The following is a 21,277-nucleotide window of genomic DNA, read 5'->3' on the forward strand; positions in this document are numbered from 1 at the left end:
GCCAGGAGGACCCTGTAACAGGTAGGGACTGAGGGATGCTGGGAGAACCTGGTGGCCAGATATGTTAGTAGGCACCTCAATCATTTGTCCCAGGTCTGAGACCTAACTTCAGTATATGTAGTTCAGTAGTATGATGATTGCCTAGTTTTTTCTGAGTCCCTGAATTCAGTCCCCATAACCTTAAAAAAGCTATCTGAGACTGCTAAGATAAAGGATGTCAGATGTTTGATAGAGAAATTATAAAAACTGCAAGAATGACCCATGTACTTTGTTTTAAATTAAAATAAAATTTTATTCAAAGCATCTTTTAAAATTACAGCATGTTTATTAATATGCTGTTAACTCTGCCAAACTACAACTTAGCCATATGAAGCATAAAACACTTCAAAAATCTGAATGTAACCACATTTTTAAAACAAAAAGCAGTCATAACACACCTCAAATTTTAGATGCCAATGTATTTTGTCCAAGTAAATACCTTATATCAAAAAAAAAAAAAAAGGAATGCTTTAAAACATGGCCAATGGTAAGCAGCTGAAGTAATTTCTTAAACTATCCAATCATACAAATAAAAAATACTTGGGAACATAACTACAATGGTTGACAAAAATCAGCTGGAGAAACAAACAAAACCCTTACTTTTTGAAGACTTTTTATCATCTGTGAATTGGCTAACTACATTTTTCAAATTGTACTACTGTCCTGAAGGTGAGCTGATCAGATTTTAAACTTCCCAATACTGGTGAGTGTTGCACTTTGATCCATATACTCTCATTCATCTGAGGAAAAATTCTAGAGAAAAACGTTGAACCCCAAACCAAGAAAATTCAGATGCTATGGTCTCTTAACATACTTTTAAGTGCTCCAAGTTAAAATTCTACATACCAGACTACAAATAAAATTCTTAGACCATTACAAATATAAATTGTTATTACAAAAAGCCCCTAAAGATCTGTCATTGACTATACAGAGGAATTCCATTTTTAAAGTATGTCCTCATCACACACATTATTGTAACTTCCAATTCTTCAGTTTCACACTAGTGCTTCTCAAGACATCTCCTTACCTCCCCTCTCCAAGGCTACACAATTTAACTACCTGTGTGCTACAACTGCTGAGATTTTTAATAAGAAAGCCTACATTCTCAATAATGTGTAATCTAAACTTGTAGGGTGCTATCTCAACTCAAAGGCACTGAAGAATCCATCTTCCTCCTATTACTTTGAAGTCTCCAATTAAGAAGTCTATAAATCACCATGTTCTGTGTATAGTTTCATTCACCTTTTAACAAAAGCTCAAGTGACAGAGATTCCTGACTCTATAAAAGAGATGGCTGCTCAGCCCTGGGATTCTGTTCATGCCTCAGTATACAACGTGTGTTCAATAACTTCATCTATTTGGAGAAAATGGTTTTGAACCACCAGACAACACACTTGCAGTTAAAACTATCTCAGAAGCCTGTATATTTGAGTAGCTAATATTCACTCAAGTGTTTAACTGATAGCTAAATTTAGTGAACACAAAATAGCTTGGCATGTTATTCTGAAGTGAAGCAGAAAGGTGGCAATATGCACTGAAAATATAAATATGGAGGCTTCCATCCGCTAATAATGCTAAACAAGCAGTACAATTAAAATTTAGTGTTTACTATCAAAAGACCTAAAACATTTCACTACAAAACAACCCTGCAGATGTCCCTTTTATTAATATAAACACAAGTGCCAATCTCATTACAGGGCCCATAAAAGATCTCACTGGTGTACACACACACACACACACATACATGTGCACCAGTTGCTGGGTTACCTAGACTTTGCAAGATTAATCACTCAGATCCAGCAGCTGAGCAATGTGCAAAAGTCCCCAGGCAACAAGCTGGGTGACGAGCGCTTTCTAAGCATCAGCATTACAGTTAGTTATAAAGTCCAGAAAGATGCGATGAGACTCATTTTACACCAATTTAAAAAAAAAACTCAACTACTACCCCTTACCAAGATCCTCAAATACCCATTTTCTTCCAAGTCCATAACTTATAGCATCTTTCCAAATAGCTGGCCTTCCATTTCTCTAGCCCTACTGGGCACGCTATTTTGCAATTTAAAAATATGTATCTTATACATATGTTTCACACTGCCCTGCTTCAGTGTTTATAGTACTGTCACACATACTAACATACACTGTTTAAAATGATCTTATAAATAATCTATTTCAACCTTCTTTGGCTATTTGAACCAAACTGTTTTTTCATACAAATGTCTTATTCACAAAGTGCTTCCTGTGAGAACTGCTTCCAATGAATGCATTAAACTTGCAAAACCTAGCTTCCCACAACATGTAGCTTCTACCCTGTAACTGCAGTCCATATTTACAAAATATTTTAAACTTTACATCAAATCCATTTCTGTATAAAAAAAAAAAAGTGCAATTCTCTCTCACCCCATGTCTGAGGCAACAACATTCTTCATTAGTTTCTACAGAATAGCAGCCTATGATAAGCAAATAAGGTGCTTAGCTTATGCCCAAGGATCTACTTTGTAAGTATGTTGGGCAGTATTTTTGTACAGTGAAGAGTCAGTGTTGGGGCTACTGACGGAGTGGTGCCCCTGTCAGGTTGGCCAGCTCAATGAGTGCCAGGGCCCCATGCAGCCGCTCTCGCTGTTCCTGCAGCTGGCGCTGGGCACCGCTCTTCTCATCGTCCTCTTCATCAGACTGAAGGTACTCCATTGGGTCCTGCTGCTCCTGATCAGCCTTCTGAACTAGCTTGCCTTTCAGGGTAGGGGTGCGTTGCTCTCTCATTTCCCAATACCTGTGAGAAAGGCAGACAGGTTATTTATATGGTAAATTATATTTTCTTAGTGGAGCCGGAGAGATGGCTCAGTAGTTAAGAGCACTAGCTCCTCTCCCAGAAGACCTGGGTTAGGTTCCCAGAACCTATATGGCAGTCTGCAACTGTTTGTACCTCCAGTTCCAGGGAATCTGATCCCCTTTTCAGGCCCCCATGAACTCCTGCACACACATACATTCAGGTATACATACATAAAATACTTTTTAAAAAATAGTTTGTAATTCTCAAAAGATGAAGCATGAACAGTAAACAAACATGTAAAAAACAAAGTTCAACATCTTTAACTATCAGGATAATTGAAATTACACAGAGATCCTATCTTGCCTCAATCAGACCTATTACATACTGATAGGAATATAAATAGCTTAGCCAATTCTGAAATATTGTGGAGGTTCATCAAAATACTCAAGATGCAACTGCCATATGACTGAGCTATCCCACACCTGAGTCAACAGATAGATCATAAGATACTTGCACATATAGGCTTACGCCAACACTACTGACAGTAGCCAAGTTATAGATCAGCCTAGGTTTGAGCAAATGTTGTATAGATACATTGTGGGAACATGGTCCAAGAATGGAGCACAGATTCTGAGTGCCTTTGAGAAAACTTCAAGAAACCAAGACCAGAGTCTTGTGACCTCAGTTTCGTAAAAAAAACATGAATTATTTTTGAATTGTGCTTTTGTGACCCTCCCAGGTGTAGTGGATAGGAATTTACTCGGGTTATTCATTACAACTGGCTATTGTATGCCAGTTTGTTTATATGTCTCTATGGAAAAACATGTTTCTGCAGTGTGTGGCTTGCCCACCATGTATAGCTTGACCTTGTGACTATACAAGTACTCATGTGACTCCTCTTAACCCTCAGAGTATGAACTGTCTAATGCTGTAACTAAGTTGGTTATTGCATAAGACTTTAGTTGGCTTCATTTATTGGCTCCATTCTCCCAGGTCCCACCACCTTTACAACAGTAAATAATACATAATGGATTTTATTCAGCCATAAAGAAGAACAAAATTCAGACAGAGAAAGACAAATGTCCTGTTTCCTCACATTTGTGGACCTCAGACTCTATAGTCTCGTTAAATCACTCATCTGCATGTCATGAGAGCAGGAACAAGAGTGTCTCAGGGAATGATGGTGACAAGGAAAATGGAGGACACAGAGGGAGTACTGTGATCAAAGTACCTAACGGACTTTTATGTATTTTATGAAGCCCATTACAATATCCAATGAATATACAGTAATAAAAATGAAATTTTGTCAAAGCAGTTCTTAGTAATTGTTTTTCTGTGACTATTCAGAGGTAGTACATGGGAGACCCATTTATATAGGGAACTTAAATTCAGGAATGAAGAGTCCTCTTTGTGGTGATATTTTATTTGTGCTCTAACACAGAGGACAAAGCCAGCCACTATATTAGACACAAAGTCAGGCAATGGTAGCACACATCATTCAGGAGGCAGAGATTTTATACGGATCTCTGTGAGTTCAAGGCCACACTGGGAACAGAGCCAGGCGTGGTAGCACACACCTTTAATCCCAGCACTAGTTAACCACAGAGGTCTGGAGGTCTGTACAGACAAACAGGAAGTGATAGAGCTGGGTGGAGAGAGGAAGTAAGATGGCAGGGCACAGAAAGGTATATAAGGTGTGAGTATACAGGAAGTAGTTCTCTTGGGCTGAAGATTTCCTAGTGGTAAGAATTTGTGACTGGCTTATTCTATTCCTCTGATCTTTCAGCTTTCACCCCAATATCTGGCTCCAGGTTTTTTATTAATAAGACTGTTTAGCAATTCATATTACACCTCTTCAGGCATCTATAATCAAACATTTGCTGTTTCAGTTCTTACACTCCATTCTCTAATCATGTGTTTGCCATTACACTATGTGGTGCCTTGGGTATATAGCTCAGTGACAGAACATTTGCCTAACATGTATCAAGGCCCTGAGTTCAACCCCTAGCATCAGGGAAAAAAACCAAACAAAAACCCCTACCTCTATGATTATATATGAATGAGCCTTAGGAGCCAACCTATCTTATCCTCTAGGTCAGTGGCAGAACATTTGCCTAACATGTACAAGGCCATGGGCATCGGTAGTCTCAAAACCTCTGTGTAGCCCTCCTGTTCTCTACTCTATAGTCCAGGCTGGCCTCTTAACTTTAGAGATCTACCTGCCTCTACCTCCTGAGTGCTCGGATTAAAGGCATATGCTACCACTGCTCAGCATTTTGGGGGGTGGGGTGGGAACACAACAATGGTAACTCTTGGCAGGATTAAACATTAAACCTATGAAATATGACCAACAGCTGGGCATGGTGCCACATGCCTTTAATCCCAGCACTTGTGAGGCAGAGGCAGGCACAGCTCTATCAGTTCAAGGCCAGCCTGGTCTATGGAGCAAATTCCAGGACAACTAGGGCTATACAAAGAAACCCTGTTTCAAAAAAACCCAAAATATAAAAAAGGAAATATAATACACAGTTTATCCAAAAATTGAACACTAGTTTTAATTCTAGCTGTCTTATTGTAGCCACCTGATAACTCTAAAGAAAAAATGCAAATGTCCACTAAATGTCTAAAGTTCATATTTAAATGATAGTGCCACCACATACAAGTGTCAATACAAAGTCTTGTACTAATGCTCAAGCTTTATTTTAATAGCTAAAAGCAACCCAAACATCTATCAAAAGGTGATTGATTAAACAAGCTGACAGAGCTACACAATAAATTACTATCCAGAAATAAAAGGAATGGGCTGATACACTCAATATGGATGAACCTCAAATGATGCTGAGTGAAAGCAGTCATTTGATGACATTTCTATAAAGCTCTAGAAAATATAAATTAGTTTACAATCCCAGCAGATCAGAGCTAGCTGGGGAAAAGTGTGGGAAGGAGGGGTTACAAAGGAGCATAAGAAAACTTGGATATGTCAGATGCATCCATTACTTTGACTATGGTGTTCCCATGGTATAGACACACATTAGATGCATCAAATTGTACACTCTAATATATAGAACCTATCATACATCACTGATACTCAATAAAACTGTTTTAAAATTATATACAAAAACAGCTAGCTGTAGTGGCATATGCCTTTAATCTCTTCACACTAGAGACAAAGACTTAAATCTCTAAGTTCCAGTGCAGTCTACTCTACATGTCTCCATAGTGAGTTCCAGACTTGCTAAAACTATATTGTTAGACTTGTTTACAAATAAATAAAATAATACAACTCCATCATTTCAGGAAATCTATGCCCTCACACTAGGAATATTGGCAGTAAAAAAGAAGTATTGAAAGAACTATTAGTTCGGTACAAGTTGGGGACCAGAACAAGAGAATGACAACAGCTCTCTGGGGCTCTGAGTACTACAGAAAAGGGTTAGGCTCCATACTCAGGATGATACTAGCCTCGGAAGAAGTACCTGTAAAATGTGTCCCAGCCTGTTTGTTCTAAAGGTTCCTTGGTAGGCCAGGTAAGCCTTTCCTAAAATGATGTTTGTTTGAGTGAGAAATGAAGGTGAGTGGAATGGCTAAAGGAAGAAGTGAGCCCTCCAGCCAAGAGCACAGAGGCATTAAAAACAACAGCAGCATGGTTGTAATAAATGTCAGCCCTCTGTGGCATGGCCGGGGGAGGTAGAGCTGCAGCAGCACAACAAGGGACCCAGAAGCATTGCAGAGAATCTGTAATGATGTTTACAACAGACGAGTCTTTAAGTCAAAATATCCTCAGAGAAAGATTTTCATACTGATTTCCTTGTTGCCATGACTAGCAAATTCATGAGTGTTCCATATTTTTCAACAGTGAAACAAAGGAAACCAAATATTCTGTGCTTGAGACATATAATTATATTTCTATCACAAACAAATCCCAAGCACTCTTAACAACTCTTTAGGAAATTAAGAGTTATTCTGAACTATTTTTTTCTTTTCTTTTCTTTCTTTCTTTTTTTTTTTTTTTGAGCTGAGGATTGAACCCAGGGCCTTGCACTTGCTAGGCAAGCACTCTACCACTGAGCTAAATCCCCAACCCTATTCTGAACTATTTTATGATTATAAAAGTAATTTATTTAAAATAAGAGAATTCTCAAAATTTAACATGGGCCCGAGCCCCAAAGACATCTTTCTGGGAGACAACACACAGCAGGCCTTACTTTGCCAGCCACTCGGCAGCAGCCTTGTTGTCTGCAGACTGATGTTTGCTCAGTGTGTCCGTTGGCTCTTCTCTCTTCAGCCTGGCATAGGGGTGCTTTGGACAGTGGCGGTTTGCATGGGTGAATCTGCTTAGGCAGCCTTTAAAACACAGAAGAAATGCTCACTAGAATCTGGACATTCAGACATAATAAACATGTCCAGCTTCAATGTATATAATAAAGTAAATGAAGGCAGAGATATTGAATTCTATAACCAAACAAGCTTCTAGAGTCACATGCATGGTATCCATTGCCCTCTTCTGACCTCTGTTGGCACCAAGAACACATATGGTAGACATATATACATGCAGGTAAACACATGCTCATAAAATAAAATAAATTTTAAATAATAATAAAATTTTCTGTCAAGTCAGACATGGTGTTGCACACCATTGATTCCAGCACTCATGAGGCAGGGGCAGGTGGATTTCTTTTGAGTTTGAAGCCATCCTGGTCTATATAGGGAGTTCCAGGCCCTGCAATGCTACATACACAGTAAGACCCTGTCTCAGAAAGAAACAAAAATTTTCCTCTCGTTTGTGGAAACTAAAAATAAATAGCCTATAAACACAAGATTAAGATTTAGAAAAATAATCAAGAAAACCACAAAAAAAGGGGACATAACTATATTGAAATATAACTGGAAAATTATACATTTTTAAAAATATTTTTTGGATACTGTGATTTAAAAATAACACTTTGATGGCTCAGTGGGTAAAGGTACTTACTTCGCAGCCAAGCCTGATAATCAAAGTTTGATCCCTAGAATCCAAGTGGTCCCCTGACCACACATACAAATAGATGACCATAAGAAAAGATACACAATGGGGCTGGAGAGATGGCTCAGAGGTTAAGAGCACTGGCTGCTCTTCCAGAGGTCCTGAGTTCAATTCCCAGCAACCACATGACAGCTCACAACCATCTATAATAGGGTCTGATGCCCTCTTCTGGCATGCAGGCATACATGCAGATAGAGCACTCATAAAATACTTAAATAAAAATTAAAAACAGAAAAAGAAAAGATACACTTACTCCAGTTAATAAAGTACCTGTCTAGCATGCGCAAAGACCTGGGCTTAATACATAGCATGGGGGTGGGAGGCTTATGATGCTTATAAAAGCTTTTCAAAAATTCTCTCTTCTCAAAAAATCTAAGTAAAACTATCACCTGAGCTGATTACTAAAAATCTAAGTAAAACTTACTCTAACTACTCCTGAAACATCACTTCTAACACCATACCATTTTCTGAACAGACAAAAGGCTTCTCTCCAGTGTGAAGACGTTGATGTGTTTTGAGCTGTCCACTCTGAACAAAGGCTTTTCCACAATCTGGATAGTCACAGAGATACGGTCTCTCACCTAAGAAGATAGACATCATATCAGACCTGAGGCAGCAAGGCAAGAGGAGGAAGGGGCAGGAGAAAAATCCTCTTTACATGAGTCAGAACTCCAGCGAGCAATGACACACACACCACAGTGCACACAGTCAGGGACACAGAGTGACGCCAGAGCAGCTCTCCTCTACAAAGCACACTATTTCTTCTAGGCCATGAGGACTTGTCCTTGATATCAGCATCTTCAGCTTATGTATACTTTTCTCCTCAACACTCCAACTGTGAGCTCTTTCCTGATTTACAAACTCTAACTCCTGCTTTCTGTGGCTATTCCTTGGTCTCACTCAACAAAAGGGGATTCTCTAGCCTGCTAGCTGGCTGATAGCCTCCTTCATATACTGTACTCCAAGCTGGAGGCACCAGCACAGAACACTGCTTTTGTATTTGCAATACTAGTAATTCCTCAAACCATCCCAAGCCCTGTTGAGCTCCTGGGACAGCTGAAAGTTGCTTGCTGATTTCTAAGCAGTTCCTAATATCTTCTCTGCATACAGTGTCACCAAATTCATTAGATACTTGGAGAAGGATCTTTATTTTCCTCCAAAAGAGACATTCCAGCCAGGAAGCAATGCCTTTTTATCTGGTTCTTATCCTTAGAAATACTGGTGATTGGGTTGGGGATTTAGCTCAGTGGTAGAGTGCTTGCCTAGCAAGCGCAAGGCCCTGGGTTCGATCCTCAGCTAAAACAAAAAACAAAAAACAAAAAAAAAACTGGTGATGGTGGAGCATGCCTTTAATCCCAGCACTTCAGAAGCAAAGATGGGCAGATCTTTGTGAGTTTGAGGCCAGTGTGGTCTACAGAGCTAGTTCCAGGACAGCCAAGGCTATAAAAAGAAATCCTGTCTCAAAAAACAAAACAACAAAACACCCACACCATTTTCCCTACCCATTCAAATCCAGTCACATAGGCTTTCAGCTGCACTTTGTATCTCCTCATGAAGTGTCCTGTGGTGCTTATTTACTACAGGAGTCTGCTGCAGAAATTCTTCTACTTTCTGCTTCATTTAATTTCTACATACAACACAGTACTAAGCTAGATAAGGTGCTCAAAAATGTCAATCATAATTAATATATTATTTATTACAAGTGACAAATGCTGTGGGATGTTCTATATGTTAAATGTGTTGCTCTGATTGGTTAATAAATAAAACACTGATTGGCCAGTAGCCAAGCAGAAAGTCTAGGCGGGACAAGCAGATAGGAGAATGCTGGGAGGTGGAAGGCTGAGGCAGAGAGACACTGCCAGCTGCTGCCTTGGAAAGCGAAATGTAAGCCATGAGTCACGTCGCAACTTATAGACTATGGGTTGATTTAAGATATAAGAACTAGATAACAAGAAGCCTGATGCAGCCATACAGTTTGTAAGTAATATAAGTCTCTGTGTGTTTACTTGGTTGGGTCTAAGCGACTGCAGGACTGGCAGGTGAAAGAGATTTGTCCTAACTGTGGGCCAGGCAGAACTGGAAAAAACTCCAGCTACAGACAAACTTTTAACCAATTACAATTCTTTCAATATGACTCAAAACAGTGACATATCCCTTAATATCACAATATCAATAGGCACACTTACAGTCGTGATAGTTACATATAACTTAAATACTGGGCTACAGGGACATTGGTTTTCACAATGAATAGGTAGACAATTGGACATTTCACAATGTCCATTTGGACAGTGCACAGCTTTCCAAAGTCTGTGCTATCAGAACTTAACTGTTTCTTGGGGAACTTGAGTTCAGCATCTGCTTTTTTGTGTCCCAGTAGCAAACCAAGGTACAGAAGCATCTGGGGACATATAGCAAAGTAGTAGCAGATTAGGACAGGAACATGGGACTTTTTTCATTAGGGCTCATAATCTTTTTGTTTGTTTTTTACTTGTTTTTACATCCCAACCAAAGTTTCCCCTCCCTCCTCTTCCTCCCAGTTCCTTCCCCCCACCTCTCCCTACACCATACCCACTCCTCTTCCTGTTTCTCTTCAGATAAGGGCAAGCCTCCCATGGATATCAGCCAGCCATGGTATATCAAATTGCAGTGAGCCTAGGCACCTCCTCTTCTATTAAGGCTGAATGAGGCAATCCTAGAAGTGGGCAACAGAGTCAGAGACAGTCCCTGCTCTCATGGGGCCCATGATCTTAACTGACTCTTTCCTAAACTGGCAACAAGAGCTCTGCAGCTATAAAGCAGTTACTGGGAAGGATTCAGGCTAATAAGATTGATAAGACCTTCAAAAGTTCTCAAAATTGTATTATTTCATGAAGCAACAGTTTTACTGATTAAAGTCAAAGCCTCTAGCTATCTTAGCTTACAGTGATTTTTAACTTAAAAAAAAATTGACTCAGCTGGGCAGTGGTGGTGCACGCCTTTAAACCCAGCACTTGGGAGGCAGAGGCAGGTGGATCTCTGTGAGTTCAAGGACAGCCTGGTCTACAGAGCAAGTTCCAGGACAGGCTCCAAAGCTACACTGAGAAACTCTGTCTCAAAAAAACAAAACAAAACAAAAATCCAAGTTCAAGCTGGGCAGTGGTGGCACACGCCTTTAAATCCAGCACTAGGGAGGCAGAGTCAAGTGGTTCTCTGTGAATTCAAGGACAGCCTGGTCTACAAAGAGTCCTAGGACAGCCAGGGCTACACAGAGAAATCCTGTCTCAAAAATAAAAAACAAAAACAAAAACAAAAACAAAAAAAGCCCAAGTTCTAGATGAGTGCTGCTCAGTTGAAACATACTGTGGCTACTGGAGAGATGCTGCACTTTCACAGGACCCAGATTCACTTCCTAGCACCCACATGGTGGCTCACAACCATCCCAAACAGTTCCAGGAGATTGAATGCCTTCTTCTGGCCTCCTTGGGCACCAGGCACACATACTGTGCAATACATACATGCATACAAAATATGCATACACATAATAAAATAAAATCTAAAAACAAAAAAATAAAAAGATAAAGAAACACACTGTGAGGCTGGAGAGATGGTTCAGTGGTTAAGATCACTGGCTGAGATCCTGAGTTCAATTCCCAGCACCCAAATGGCGGCCCACAATTATAACTCTAGTTCCAGGGGATCCAACACCCTCACAGACATACATGCAGACAAAACACCAGTGTACATAAAATAAACAAATCATTAAAAAGAAACACATTGTGAACAACTGTAGAAGCCTTGTTTGAAAAATAAAAACAAGCCAGGAGTGGTGGTGTATGCCTTTAATCCGAGCACTCAGGAAGCAGAGGATATCTGAATTTGAACCCAGCCTGAGTTCCAGGATAGCCCGAGCAACATAGTGAGACCCTGTCTCAAAAAAACAAAAACAAAAAACTACAAACTAATAATAATAAAGAGAGAAAGAAAAGTAAAAATAGTCATATAATAGTACAAATAAGTCATATTTATCTAAAAACACCATCATTTCATTATATACTAACAATTATTGACAAAATTATTTACTGACAATTTAGAGTAGCACATCTCAAGTGTTCACGGGTCATGCTATGAAGTGGATGCTGTGTTGGGCAGCACTATTTGCAAGACAGTTGCAATGGGTTTTCATCTACAAACTATGAGATTTACTATAAGGCTCCTCCTCCAGGGGTTAACTTTATGGAAAGAACATGGGCCTTCTACAAAGTATTTTGCTTTCTACATGGTATCTAAAATGCAAGGATTTCTATATATTTATATATTTTCCTATATATACAAATAAAAATGTATGACAGGTAAGCATTAAGAGCAAACAAACAGAATTCAGGTAGGTGGAAGTGAAAAATATTCAGTAATAATGAATGACACAATTGACATCTATAATGACTATGCTAAGTTTAAAAATCCTAAAACCACCATTTCCCACCAAAAATCAGTAGCTGATTTTTAAAACTTCACAAATAATAGTGGCAATAAGAAAATATAAGGCAATTTATATGAACATTATTTAACCTAATTAAATAACATTAATTAACCTAATAATGAATCAAATTTTAATCAAATATTACTTGTAGCCATTTCTACAATGTTGTCATCTTACCCGTATGAGTCCTTTTGTGAGCCTGGAGTGATTTCTCCCTTGGAAACACCCTGTTACAGATGTTACAGCGGATCCTGCTGGACGAATGCTCTCCTTCATTTATTAAATCCCGGACAGTGTCTGCTCTGGGTCTACCACGTCGGATTCCATCCTGTTGACATTGTTTATAAACTTTAATACTATAATCATTAAAGCAGTGTAAGATACAAACTGAGCAGCATCAGCAAGAGTAAGTGGCTCCAATAGCCCACCATAGCTCTCCACAGATAACAGAAAACTACTAAAATCAATGATCACAGACCCAGAATAAACTACCAGCAACTAACTCATCAAATACTGAATCAACAAACACCCTCACAGCATTTTCACTTGCCCATTCTTTCTTTACCCAGTAGCACCCTTCAAAAGGTCTGTATTCTTAAGTGTGTGACCCTTGTCCCCACTTGCAGAGAGCAGACCAGACCCTATTCTGAATGAACTGTCTGCTGTGACCTGGATGGGGCACTTGATGGACTGACATAAGGCACCTGTCTTTGCCTCACCTAATTTGGATATCTCTCAGGACATAAGACTAACTATTCAGAGGGCATTGTTCACAAACCTTGTAAAACAACCTGCTGTTCTCTGGACCAAAAGATTGGTTTCAGCTAAAGCAAGCAGACACAGGAAAAGCCTGGGAGAGAAAATCAGGGAGAAAGTTTCTTTGTAAAGTTAGGATACCGCAAAGCACAGAAAACTGAGCATACGCCCAGAATATCCTGAACATAGTCAGAAACTCTACCTGGGGCTGATCAAGCTTAACACACAAGAAAGTGAAGGCTATAGCAGAGCTGTAAACAGCTGGGTAAGTAAAGTGTATCCCTAGCTGATGATGTATCTCTGGTCAAGGCACTTGCCTATGTCAGAGGCCTTGAGCTTGATCTCAATCCTCTGCACTAGAAAGGTACATTATAAAAGGAAATGACACAGAAGTAGTTTTGATAGGATACTGAAGCTAAAGTAATGTGGATTCAAAATAAATTATTATAAGTTTAAAAGGCGAATTAATAACTTCAAGATAATCACCAGGAAGTTTAAAAAAAAAAAGAAATTAAGGTGTACTAGGGAATGTCAGCTCAACATACAAGGCATCAATAAAGAAACTGAGAAACAGACCAAGTAGAATGAAAACACACACACACACACCACCAGAAGTCCTTCGTCAGCAGTAACTACTTTAAAAGTAAGGAGGGCAAAGTGTCCATTAAAATGCTGGGACTGACAGATTTTAAATGACAACTATATGTTATCCACAAGATTTAATTTAGATAAAATATGAATCTATTAAAAATGAAAGGACATAAAAAGATAATTACAAATATATTCACACCAAATAGACTCCCTCATATGCATAACTAAAAATGGCATAATTAATGGGAGATATAATTCAAAATGATCTAGAGACTTCAATAATACGTTAGGCAAATAAGCAGAAGGGCCACAAGAAATGAGGACAGACCCTGCCTTAGAATGTAAAATACATCTCAATAATGTATCCTAAGCACCTTTTCTGGCCACACAGAATGAAGCTGTAAGTCAACAGCATATGGAAAACTGGAACAAACTTATGAGAATTAAACACTCAAAAGCTGTACAACACAAACGAGAAAATATTTTTATATAACTGAAAACAGATTACAACTTATAAGTCAGGAATTTGAAGGTCTAAAGAAGACATCAGTACAACCCAAAACAAACTCCCAGAGTCTATGGCTTGGTTTGCAGAAATGGAAAGGACCATCCTGTGTGTGCTGGGAAATGGGGCTTTAGGATCACTGTTCAATAGATACAGGGACTTAAAACAGTGATGAAAATTTTGAAAGCTGTACAACAGTAAATATCTTAAATGCCACTGAATTGTACACTTCATAATGTTAATAATTTAATGTCATATAATTTTACCTTAATTAAAAAAAACAAAGGTGCAAGCCTTTAATCCCAGCACTTGGGAGGCAGAGGCAGGTGGATCACTGTTGAATTCAAGGAGGCCAGCCAAGACTACATACGCCTCAAAAAGAGAAAAATAAAATTAAAAAAAAAAATTGAGAAACTATAATGGCATATATATGTAATCCCTGCACTCAGGAGCTGAGACAGGATGATTACAAATAAGGCCTGTCTGGGTTACAAAGTGAGACTCTATCTCAAAAATCAACCAACAAACAAAACACTCCAAGACAACTTGAATAGCTGATAATATACCAACATGGTCACAAATATATCCAGTACTTTAACATACTAGCAAAAGGGGAAACTGAGTATTGTTCATGGGAAGTCTGTACTATCATCTCTAAACTAAAACAGCATGCATGTTTTTCTTTAAAAATTCCTTTTATTTTCCAGGTAAGTTGTCACATACATAGGTTACATGAAAAAACAAACAGTGCTACAAGTATGCACAGCTACACCCAATATAAAGAAAGAGGCTGTCACTTCTTTCCATGTAAAAACCTACAAGTTTCCAAAGCTTAAATCTTTTGTTTTGTTTTGTTTTGTTTTGTTTTTCGAGACAGGGTTTCTCTGTGTAGCTTTGCGCCTTTCCTGGAACTCACTCTGTAACCCAGGCTGGCCTCGAACTCACAGAGATCTGCCTGGCTCTGCCTCCCAAGTGCTGGGGTTATGGGCATGCGCCACCACCGCCAAGCTTAAATCTTATCCTCAAACCTAGAATGATAATTTGGCTCTGATCAAATTTCCTTCAGTCAGTTTTCACTTTCAAAGAGAAACTCACACCAGGCATGGTGGCACACACCTTTAATTCTAGTACTGTAGATTTGTGTTCAAGGCCAGCCTGGGCTACAGAGCAAGTTCCAGGCAGCCAGGACTGACTCAGAGAAACCCTGTCTTGAAAAACCAAAAAGAAAAAGCATAATTAAATAATCCATTACTATTTCCTTTACTACTAGAGAAAAATAAAACATGTTCAGTTGTAAGGGGTGTATAAATATAACATACTTGCCATGACAGGTTCAATAAATGTATTTTTTTAATTAAGGAAGTCAGATAGGAAATAATCATCTAATGTCCCAAATAAATGAGCAGCATCCTCTAGCTACACATATCTGTGTGCATGTGTTGCATACATGTGTGCATACATCTGGGAGCCAGAGGTCAATGTCATATGTCCTCCTCTAGCCCTCTCTCCACCTTAGTTTTTGAGACAGGGTCTCTCACTGAACCTGAAGCTCACCTGAAGCTGCTAGGCTAGTTAGCCAAAGGCCTTGGGATCTGCCTGTCTTTCTACATCCATCGCTGTGGTTATAGATGTGCTTCACCTAGCTTTTATGTGGGAGCTAGGGATCTGAACACAGGCCCTTATGCTTGTGCAGCAAGCATTTTGCACCCTGAGTCACCTCCCCAGCCCCAACCATACATATTAAAATAACCAATATTACTTGAATAGGCCATTTTCAATTTAATCTTGTTAACAATAAGAAACACCATGTTTCTAGGCAAGTTTATCAGCAATCAATTTTGTCTGTAGCTGGAAGGACAAATCTTGTCAAGATTATTGGTGACTCAAAGAAAAAGCAATGCCAACATGAAATTCTGGATTTTTACATCACTTAAAAACTTTTGCATACAGAATCTCCTGCTTTCTAAGAGGCAGATGAGTAATTCTCAAAGTACTTATAGTCATATGAAGACAGAAGACCTAAAAAGTCCTTGAATGTTTTAGACTAGTTCAAATAAAAGGCCTTAGTGTTTCTATTGTGTAGTAATAGAATACCATAAGTCAAAGGATCAAGGCAGTAAGCAGCACTTCTCTTGGCCTCTTCATTAGCTCTTGCCCCCGGGTTCCTGTCCTGCCTTCCCTCAGTGATGGAATATGACCTCAGAGTTTTCCTTCCAAGTTGCTTTTAGTCATGGTGTTTTAATTGCAGCAATAGAAACCTATGTAAGACAAGGCATAAGAACCCAGAAAGAAAAGAAAAGCAGATCTTGAGAGATGTTTGTGTGCCCTTATGAGAGCATGTAATGAATCATATATACCTTCTCACATTTGGGTCTGGATCTAAACTCCTATGATGAGCTCAGATCTGCTTCCTGACAATACGTCCCACTTAGATCTGTCTGCACAACTTCCCAAATCTCCACTGCAATTCATCTGTCAAATTATGCACCCTTACATAAAGCATCTCAACTGATAAGCTATAAGTTATGTATGCTTACATCAGCTTAATATTTTAAAAAGAATCCCTAAAAGCCCATTTCTATGTGATACATACAGGAAGAATATGATATAGAGAATAAAAATAAGAATTCTGGCTAGGTACCAAAAGTTCTGCTACCTATCATATGACCTTAATCTTGGGGACTCTTTTTCTCATTCCTAAGCAAGTGAACAAGATTAGATGAATGAAAAAAATTCAGAGTGCTCAACAGAGGGCCTGGTTGTTTACTTCTAACATTACAAAGTGCCCAATCCATGCCAGGTAATAAATGATAGCTACCGTGCTAACAGAATAGGTTTTTATATGATGATGATCAGAAATTACTATATACAAATCAACTATGTGCGAGACTACATACATTCTAAATGTTTGAATATTAAAAGCGAATACAGGACAGGCAAGGGCAGGTTACAAGTGAATGGTATCAGAGAAGCAGACCCTTGGGTCCCACAGCATCCATCATGAATGTAGTCTGAACAGGGAGCACAGGTGCACTGACTGTGGGATATGCTATCCTGGAAAACATGAATGCCATACTGTTCTTTCCCCTCCCAAAATGCAACCAGGAGATAATGTTAATAGATAATTATTCACCAGGTGGTGGCAGCACATGCTTTTGATGATCCCAGCACTCAGGAGGCAGAGGCAGGTGGATCTCAGTGAGTTTGAGGCCAGCCTGGGCTACAGAGTAAGTTCCAGGAAAGGCACAAAGCTACACAGAGAAACCCTGTCTCGAAAGAAAAGATAATTATGCACCAATAGTGCTAAGTGATCTTGAAATAAGGGGCCAAAACAAGCTGGCATGTGACAGATACTCTTTATCAACTCAGAGAGACAGAGTAGGTAGGGTAGGGACAAACAAAAGAACAACAGAAAGCTGACACTGGGTGCACTACTCAGATGTTAACACCTCCCCTGGGAGTCATAGCAACTAACAGAAAATAAACACTGCTCTCACTCACAGCTGTTTGTGCCTCAAAGTGGCACAATGAATGGTTGCGGAAGCACTACTGACACTAGCTACACTACAAACTCAGCTCCATCTTCCTGGAAAGTGAGCAGACTCAGCCAAGTATCATCATTCTCTCAAAGCCTGGGGAGGGAGTCATCACTGTAAGAACTTTAGAGGCAAAACAGCATAAGGGAGACTGGACTCCCTCTTTAAACCAACAACCTGACCAGAAATCAAACAAGGTCCCTTTCTCAGGTAGAAACATATTCCAGTACTCTCTCTTAAGTTTGGAATCCTAAATGAATTTCTGGAGCTGCACTTGGTTGGATCCCTTCATTAATAAAAAAAGAACTAGAATCTGTTATCAAGTCATTTCTGAAAAATCACAAATATTCTGAGAGAAGGGAAGAAATATCTCTAACAGCCTTTTCATTTCCACATTATTTCTGGTATATTTTCCTCTAAAAGTGGTGAAGATGCAGAAATAAAACTTAAACTTATGCACTGTAAGAACATTTACATAGATCTGTGTAAAGATAAGTCTGATTCAAGTCAAAAAGAACAGTTATGATTTTATGTATTTGCAACAGCGGTTCTCAGCCCATGAGTAGTGAACTCTTTGGGGGTCAAACGACCCTTTCACAGGGTTTGCCTAAGACCATCAGAAAACAGATATTCACATTATAATTCATAACAGTAGCAAAATTACAACTATGAAGTAGCAACGAAATAATTTTATGGTTGGGGACACCACAACATGAGGAACTATATTATTATAGGGTTGCATCATCAGGAGGGTTGAGAACCAGTGATTTACAACATCATTTTTCTTTGATAATCCAAAAACACTGAGTTAAAACTAAGATTAAGTCATGAGAGGAGGGGGTAAAGAGATGGCTTGGTGGTTAAGAGCACTTTTTCAGAGGACTCAAGCTAGATTTCCAGCACTGACATGGTGGTTCCTAACTGTCTAGGACTCCAGTTCCAAGCATACACATGTGCAGATATACATGCAACAAAAACATCTATACACATAACGTAATAAAATTAAAGTCACAAACACAAAACCTTCCACAAGAATTTGTGCATGTAAGCATTTACATTGCTTAACTGTACAATGCATTTTCTACGAAAGACTAAAACATTAAATTAATACAAAAATTGTAGATACCTAAGGCGCCTAAGATGACATCTTAGGAGGGGCTACCTAAAGCCAGCAACAGCAGCTGTTCCCTACACCAACACAGGTACTACTACCAACATCTCTACTGTTCTTTCAACTATACACTGAGGTGCAGTTTCAATACTTGAAGTATGTCAAAGCAGTCTTACAACTTCACTGCTCTATAATAATAATGCCACTAGTAAAGACTCTTTCCTTCGCCAAAACAGTTTCAACGTTCTAGCTGATGACCATAATGTGACCAAACTTGTTCAATTTATAAACGAAGTATCCCTTTATTCACTAGGTGATTTTCTTGCCACATCTGTAGCAAATTATGTTACTCAGGCACCCAACCAACAGAACTTGAATATTTATTTTGTATTAGCAACATTTATTCCACACACAAATTTACCGGCACCTTTATAAAGTCTAGCCCCACAGACATAGTATCGGGTCCATCCAAGCAGTCACCGTGTACCAACACTCAAGCAAGGCTCCCAGCCACAAAATCTTGACCAGCACTCCACTAGCCAGCTATGAGATCTTAATGAAGACGCTTTAACAAACCCCTAAGCCTCAGCTGCTCCGGATGTAAAGTGTACACTGGAGCATGGTGGCGCTAGCCTTGAATCTCCGCACTCAAGAAGGTAAAGGAGGATGGAACTCTGATGAGAGATCGAGCTCAGCCCGGTCTACTTATTGCGTCTCAGGGCAGCCAGGGCTACGGAGTGATACCATGCCTGCTACCCCCATGTAGGCTGGAGCCAGAAGCTCACATCCTTTCCCAGATCTAAGAAGCGCACGGTTGCGAGATTACAAACAGCAGTGCAGGGTGTCTGGACCACGGACCCTGCCAGCTTCCCCTTCATCACCCCGCTGCACCTGCTAGCCTCAGTTGGTTCTTAGAGCAGCACCCGTCACGTGACCGCCCCGCCTCCCAGGCCCGGTTTTGGCGCGCGGCAGTGACGTCAGCGTCCTGTCAGCCACCGCCCCCGCCGCCCCGCTTTTCCTCCCCGGCCCCGCCCCACTGCCGAGCCGCGCCGTTAACGGGCCCCAGGCTGCCCCGCGCCCGGGCCGCCTGCGCCGCTCACCTTGAGGTGGCCGCTGTCTGGGCTGCTCGCCTCCTCCTCGTCCTCCCCGCCCGATGCGGCGGCCACCGAGGTGGTGGATGGTGGAGCACCCCGCAACGTCGGGAGCTCAGCCGCCGCGGGCAGCCCAGCCGAAACGACGCCGCCCGCTGCCCCCGGGCTGAGCGTCACGTTATGTGCGTTCTCGCCCCAGCGCCACGGGTACACCATGAAGTCGCTGAAGCCGGGGCTGGTGGGGACGAGCGGCGGCGGCTGCTCGGGCTCCCCCACGCCGCTGCACGGAGGCGTTGCCGGCGTGGTCCTGATGACTGACACCAGCACGCGCTTCGGGGAGTCGTGGCAGAAGATGACCGGCGGCGGCTCTGCCATGGGTGCCGGGGCGCCGCGGATCATGCTGGCTCGTCTGCAGCCCTCGCGCTCTCCGCTCGAGCTTCGATTTGCTCGCCCGCGCTGCTATGCCTCGGCGTCTCACAGCCGCCGGCTCATGGCAGGCAGCTCTAGACGCTCAGGCTGCAGCAGCGACGCTGACAGAAACGGAACGCGCAGCGCTGAGTCCCCAAGAATAACAACCTGCCGCCGCGGTCCCTGCTCCGGCTTTTCCCGCGTTACATTTCGCGCCTGGGCGGAACCAGTCACCGCGAGGACCCTGCGGCTGGCCACCGCGACGAGTGACAGGTCGCGCGGACCAATAGTAGGGTCCAGGCTATGTTCCGTCCGGAGGGGGCGGAACCAAGTCCGAGCGCGGGTCCTTACTGCCACGTCATTGGCCGCTGCTCTCATATTTTTTTTTGTCTTGAGGGCCAACTGCGTTCGAAAGTCTGCAGGAGCGCGCGTCTCCTCCGGACACACCCGTCGGAATCTCCGCCCCCGCCGGATGAGTCCCACAAAAGAGGGGAGGAAAGGAGGCTGTTGATTAGAGAAGCTGCAGGGAAGGGGCGTGGAAATTGTTGGTGGGCCGGGGGATAGCATCTTCGGCCCCGCCCCCACCAGAAGAGGTTCGGGCAAGAGTCTGCTGATTGGAGAAGCTTCAGGAAGGGTTGCTGCTGGGCAGGAAGGGGCGCCACATTTCCCTACTCAACCGGTCCCCGCCCGCTTGTAGCCTGCCAGTGACTGTTGGGCCGTGGTTCCCGCGCGGAGCCTGTTTAAAGGGCCATGGCCGTGCCTGGCCCTCCGCCCTCCTTTGAGCTCGGCGCCAGCAGGTTTTTTGTTTTGTTTTGTTTTGTTTTGTTTTGTTTTGAGATGAGTCTCTACAGGCTGTCCTGGAACTCACTCTGTAGACCAGGCTGTCCTGGAACTCTCAGATTCCCCTGCCTCGCCGTTGCTAAGACTAAGGCGTGCGCCACCACGCCTGCCTAAGGGTAGGGTTCTTAATGGAGTCCTGTGACCAGCCTCGCTA

At 41.3% G+C, this 21,277-nt stretch overlaps 1 protein-coding gene across 1 annotated transcript; it reads right to left on the reverse strand.

Moving 5' to 3' along the window:
• Positions 1-274: 274 nt before the first annotated feature.
• Znf367 (zinc finger protein 367) lies at positions 275-20,480 on the reverse strand. The gene is made up of 5 exons (XM_036189055.1): positions 19,885-20,480; positions 12,463-12,613; positions 8,291-8,410; positions 7,012-7,150; positions 275-2,806 (listed from the first exon to the last, which is right to left on the reverse strand). Exons 1-5 carry the CDS (start codon positions 20,272-20,274, stop codon positions 2,584-2,586), a joined length of 1,023 nt encoding a protein of 340 aa, XP_036044948.1. The 5' UTR covers positions 20,275-20,480; the 3' UTR covers positions 275-2,583.
• Positions 20,481-21,277: the final 797 nt, after the last annotated feature.

The sequence above is a fragment of the Onychomys torridus genome, chromosome 5 (assembly GCF_903995425.1).
Source record: "Onychomys torridus chromosome 5, mOncTor1.1, whole genome shotgun sequence".
Taxonomy (NCBI): Eukaryota; Metazoa; Chordata; class Mammalia; order Rodentia; family Cricetidae; genus Onychomys; species Onychomys torridus.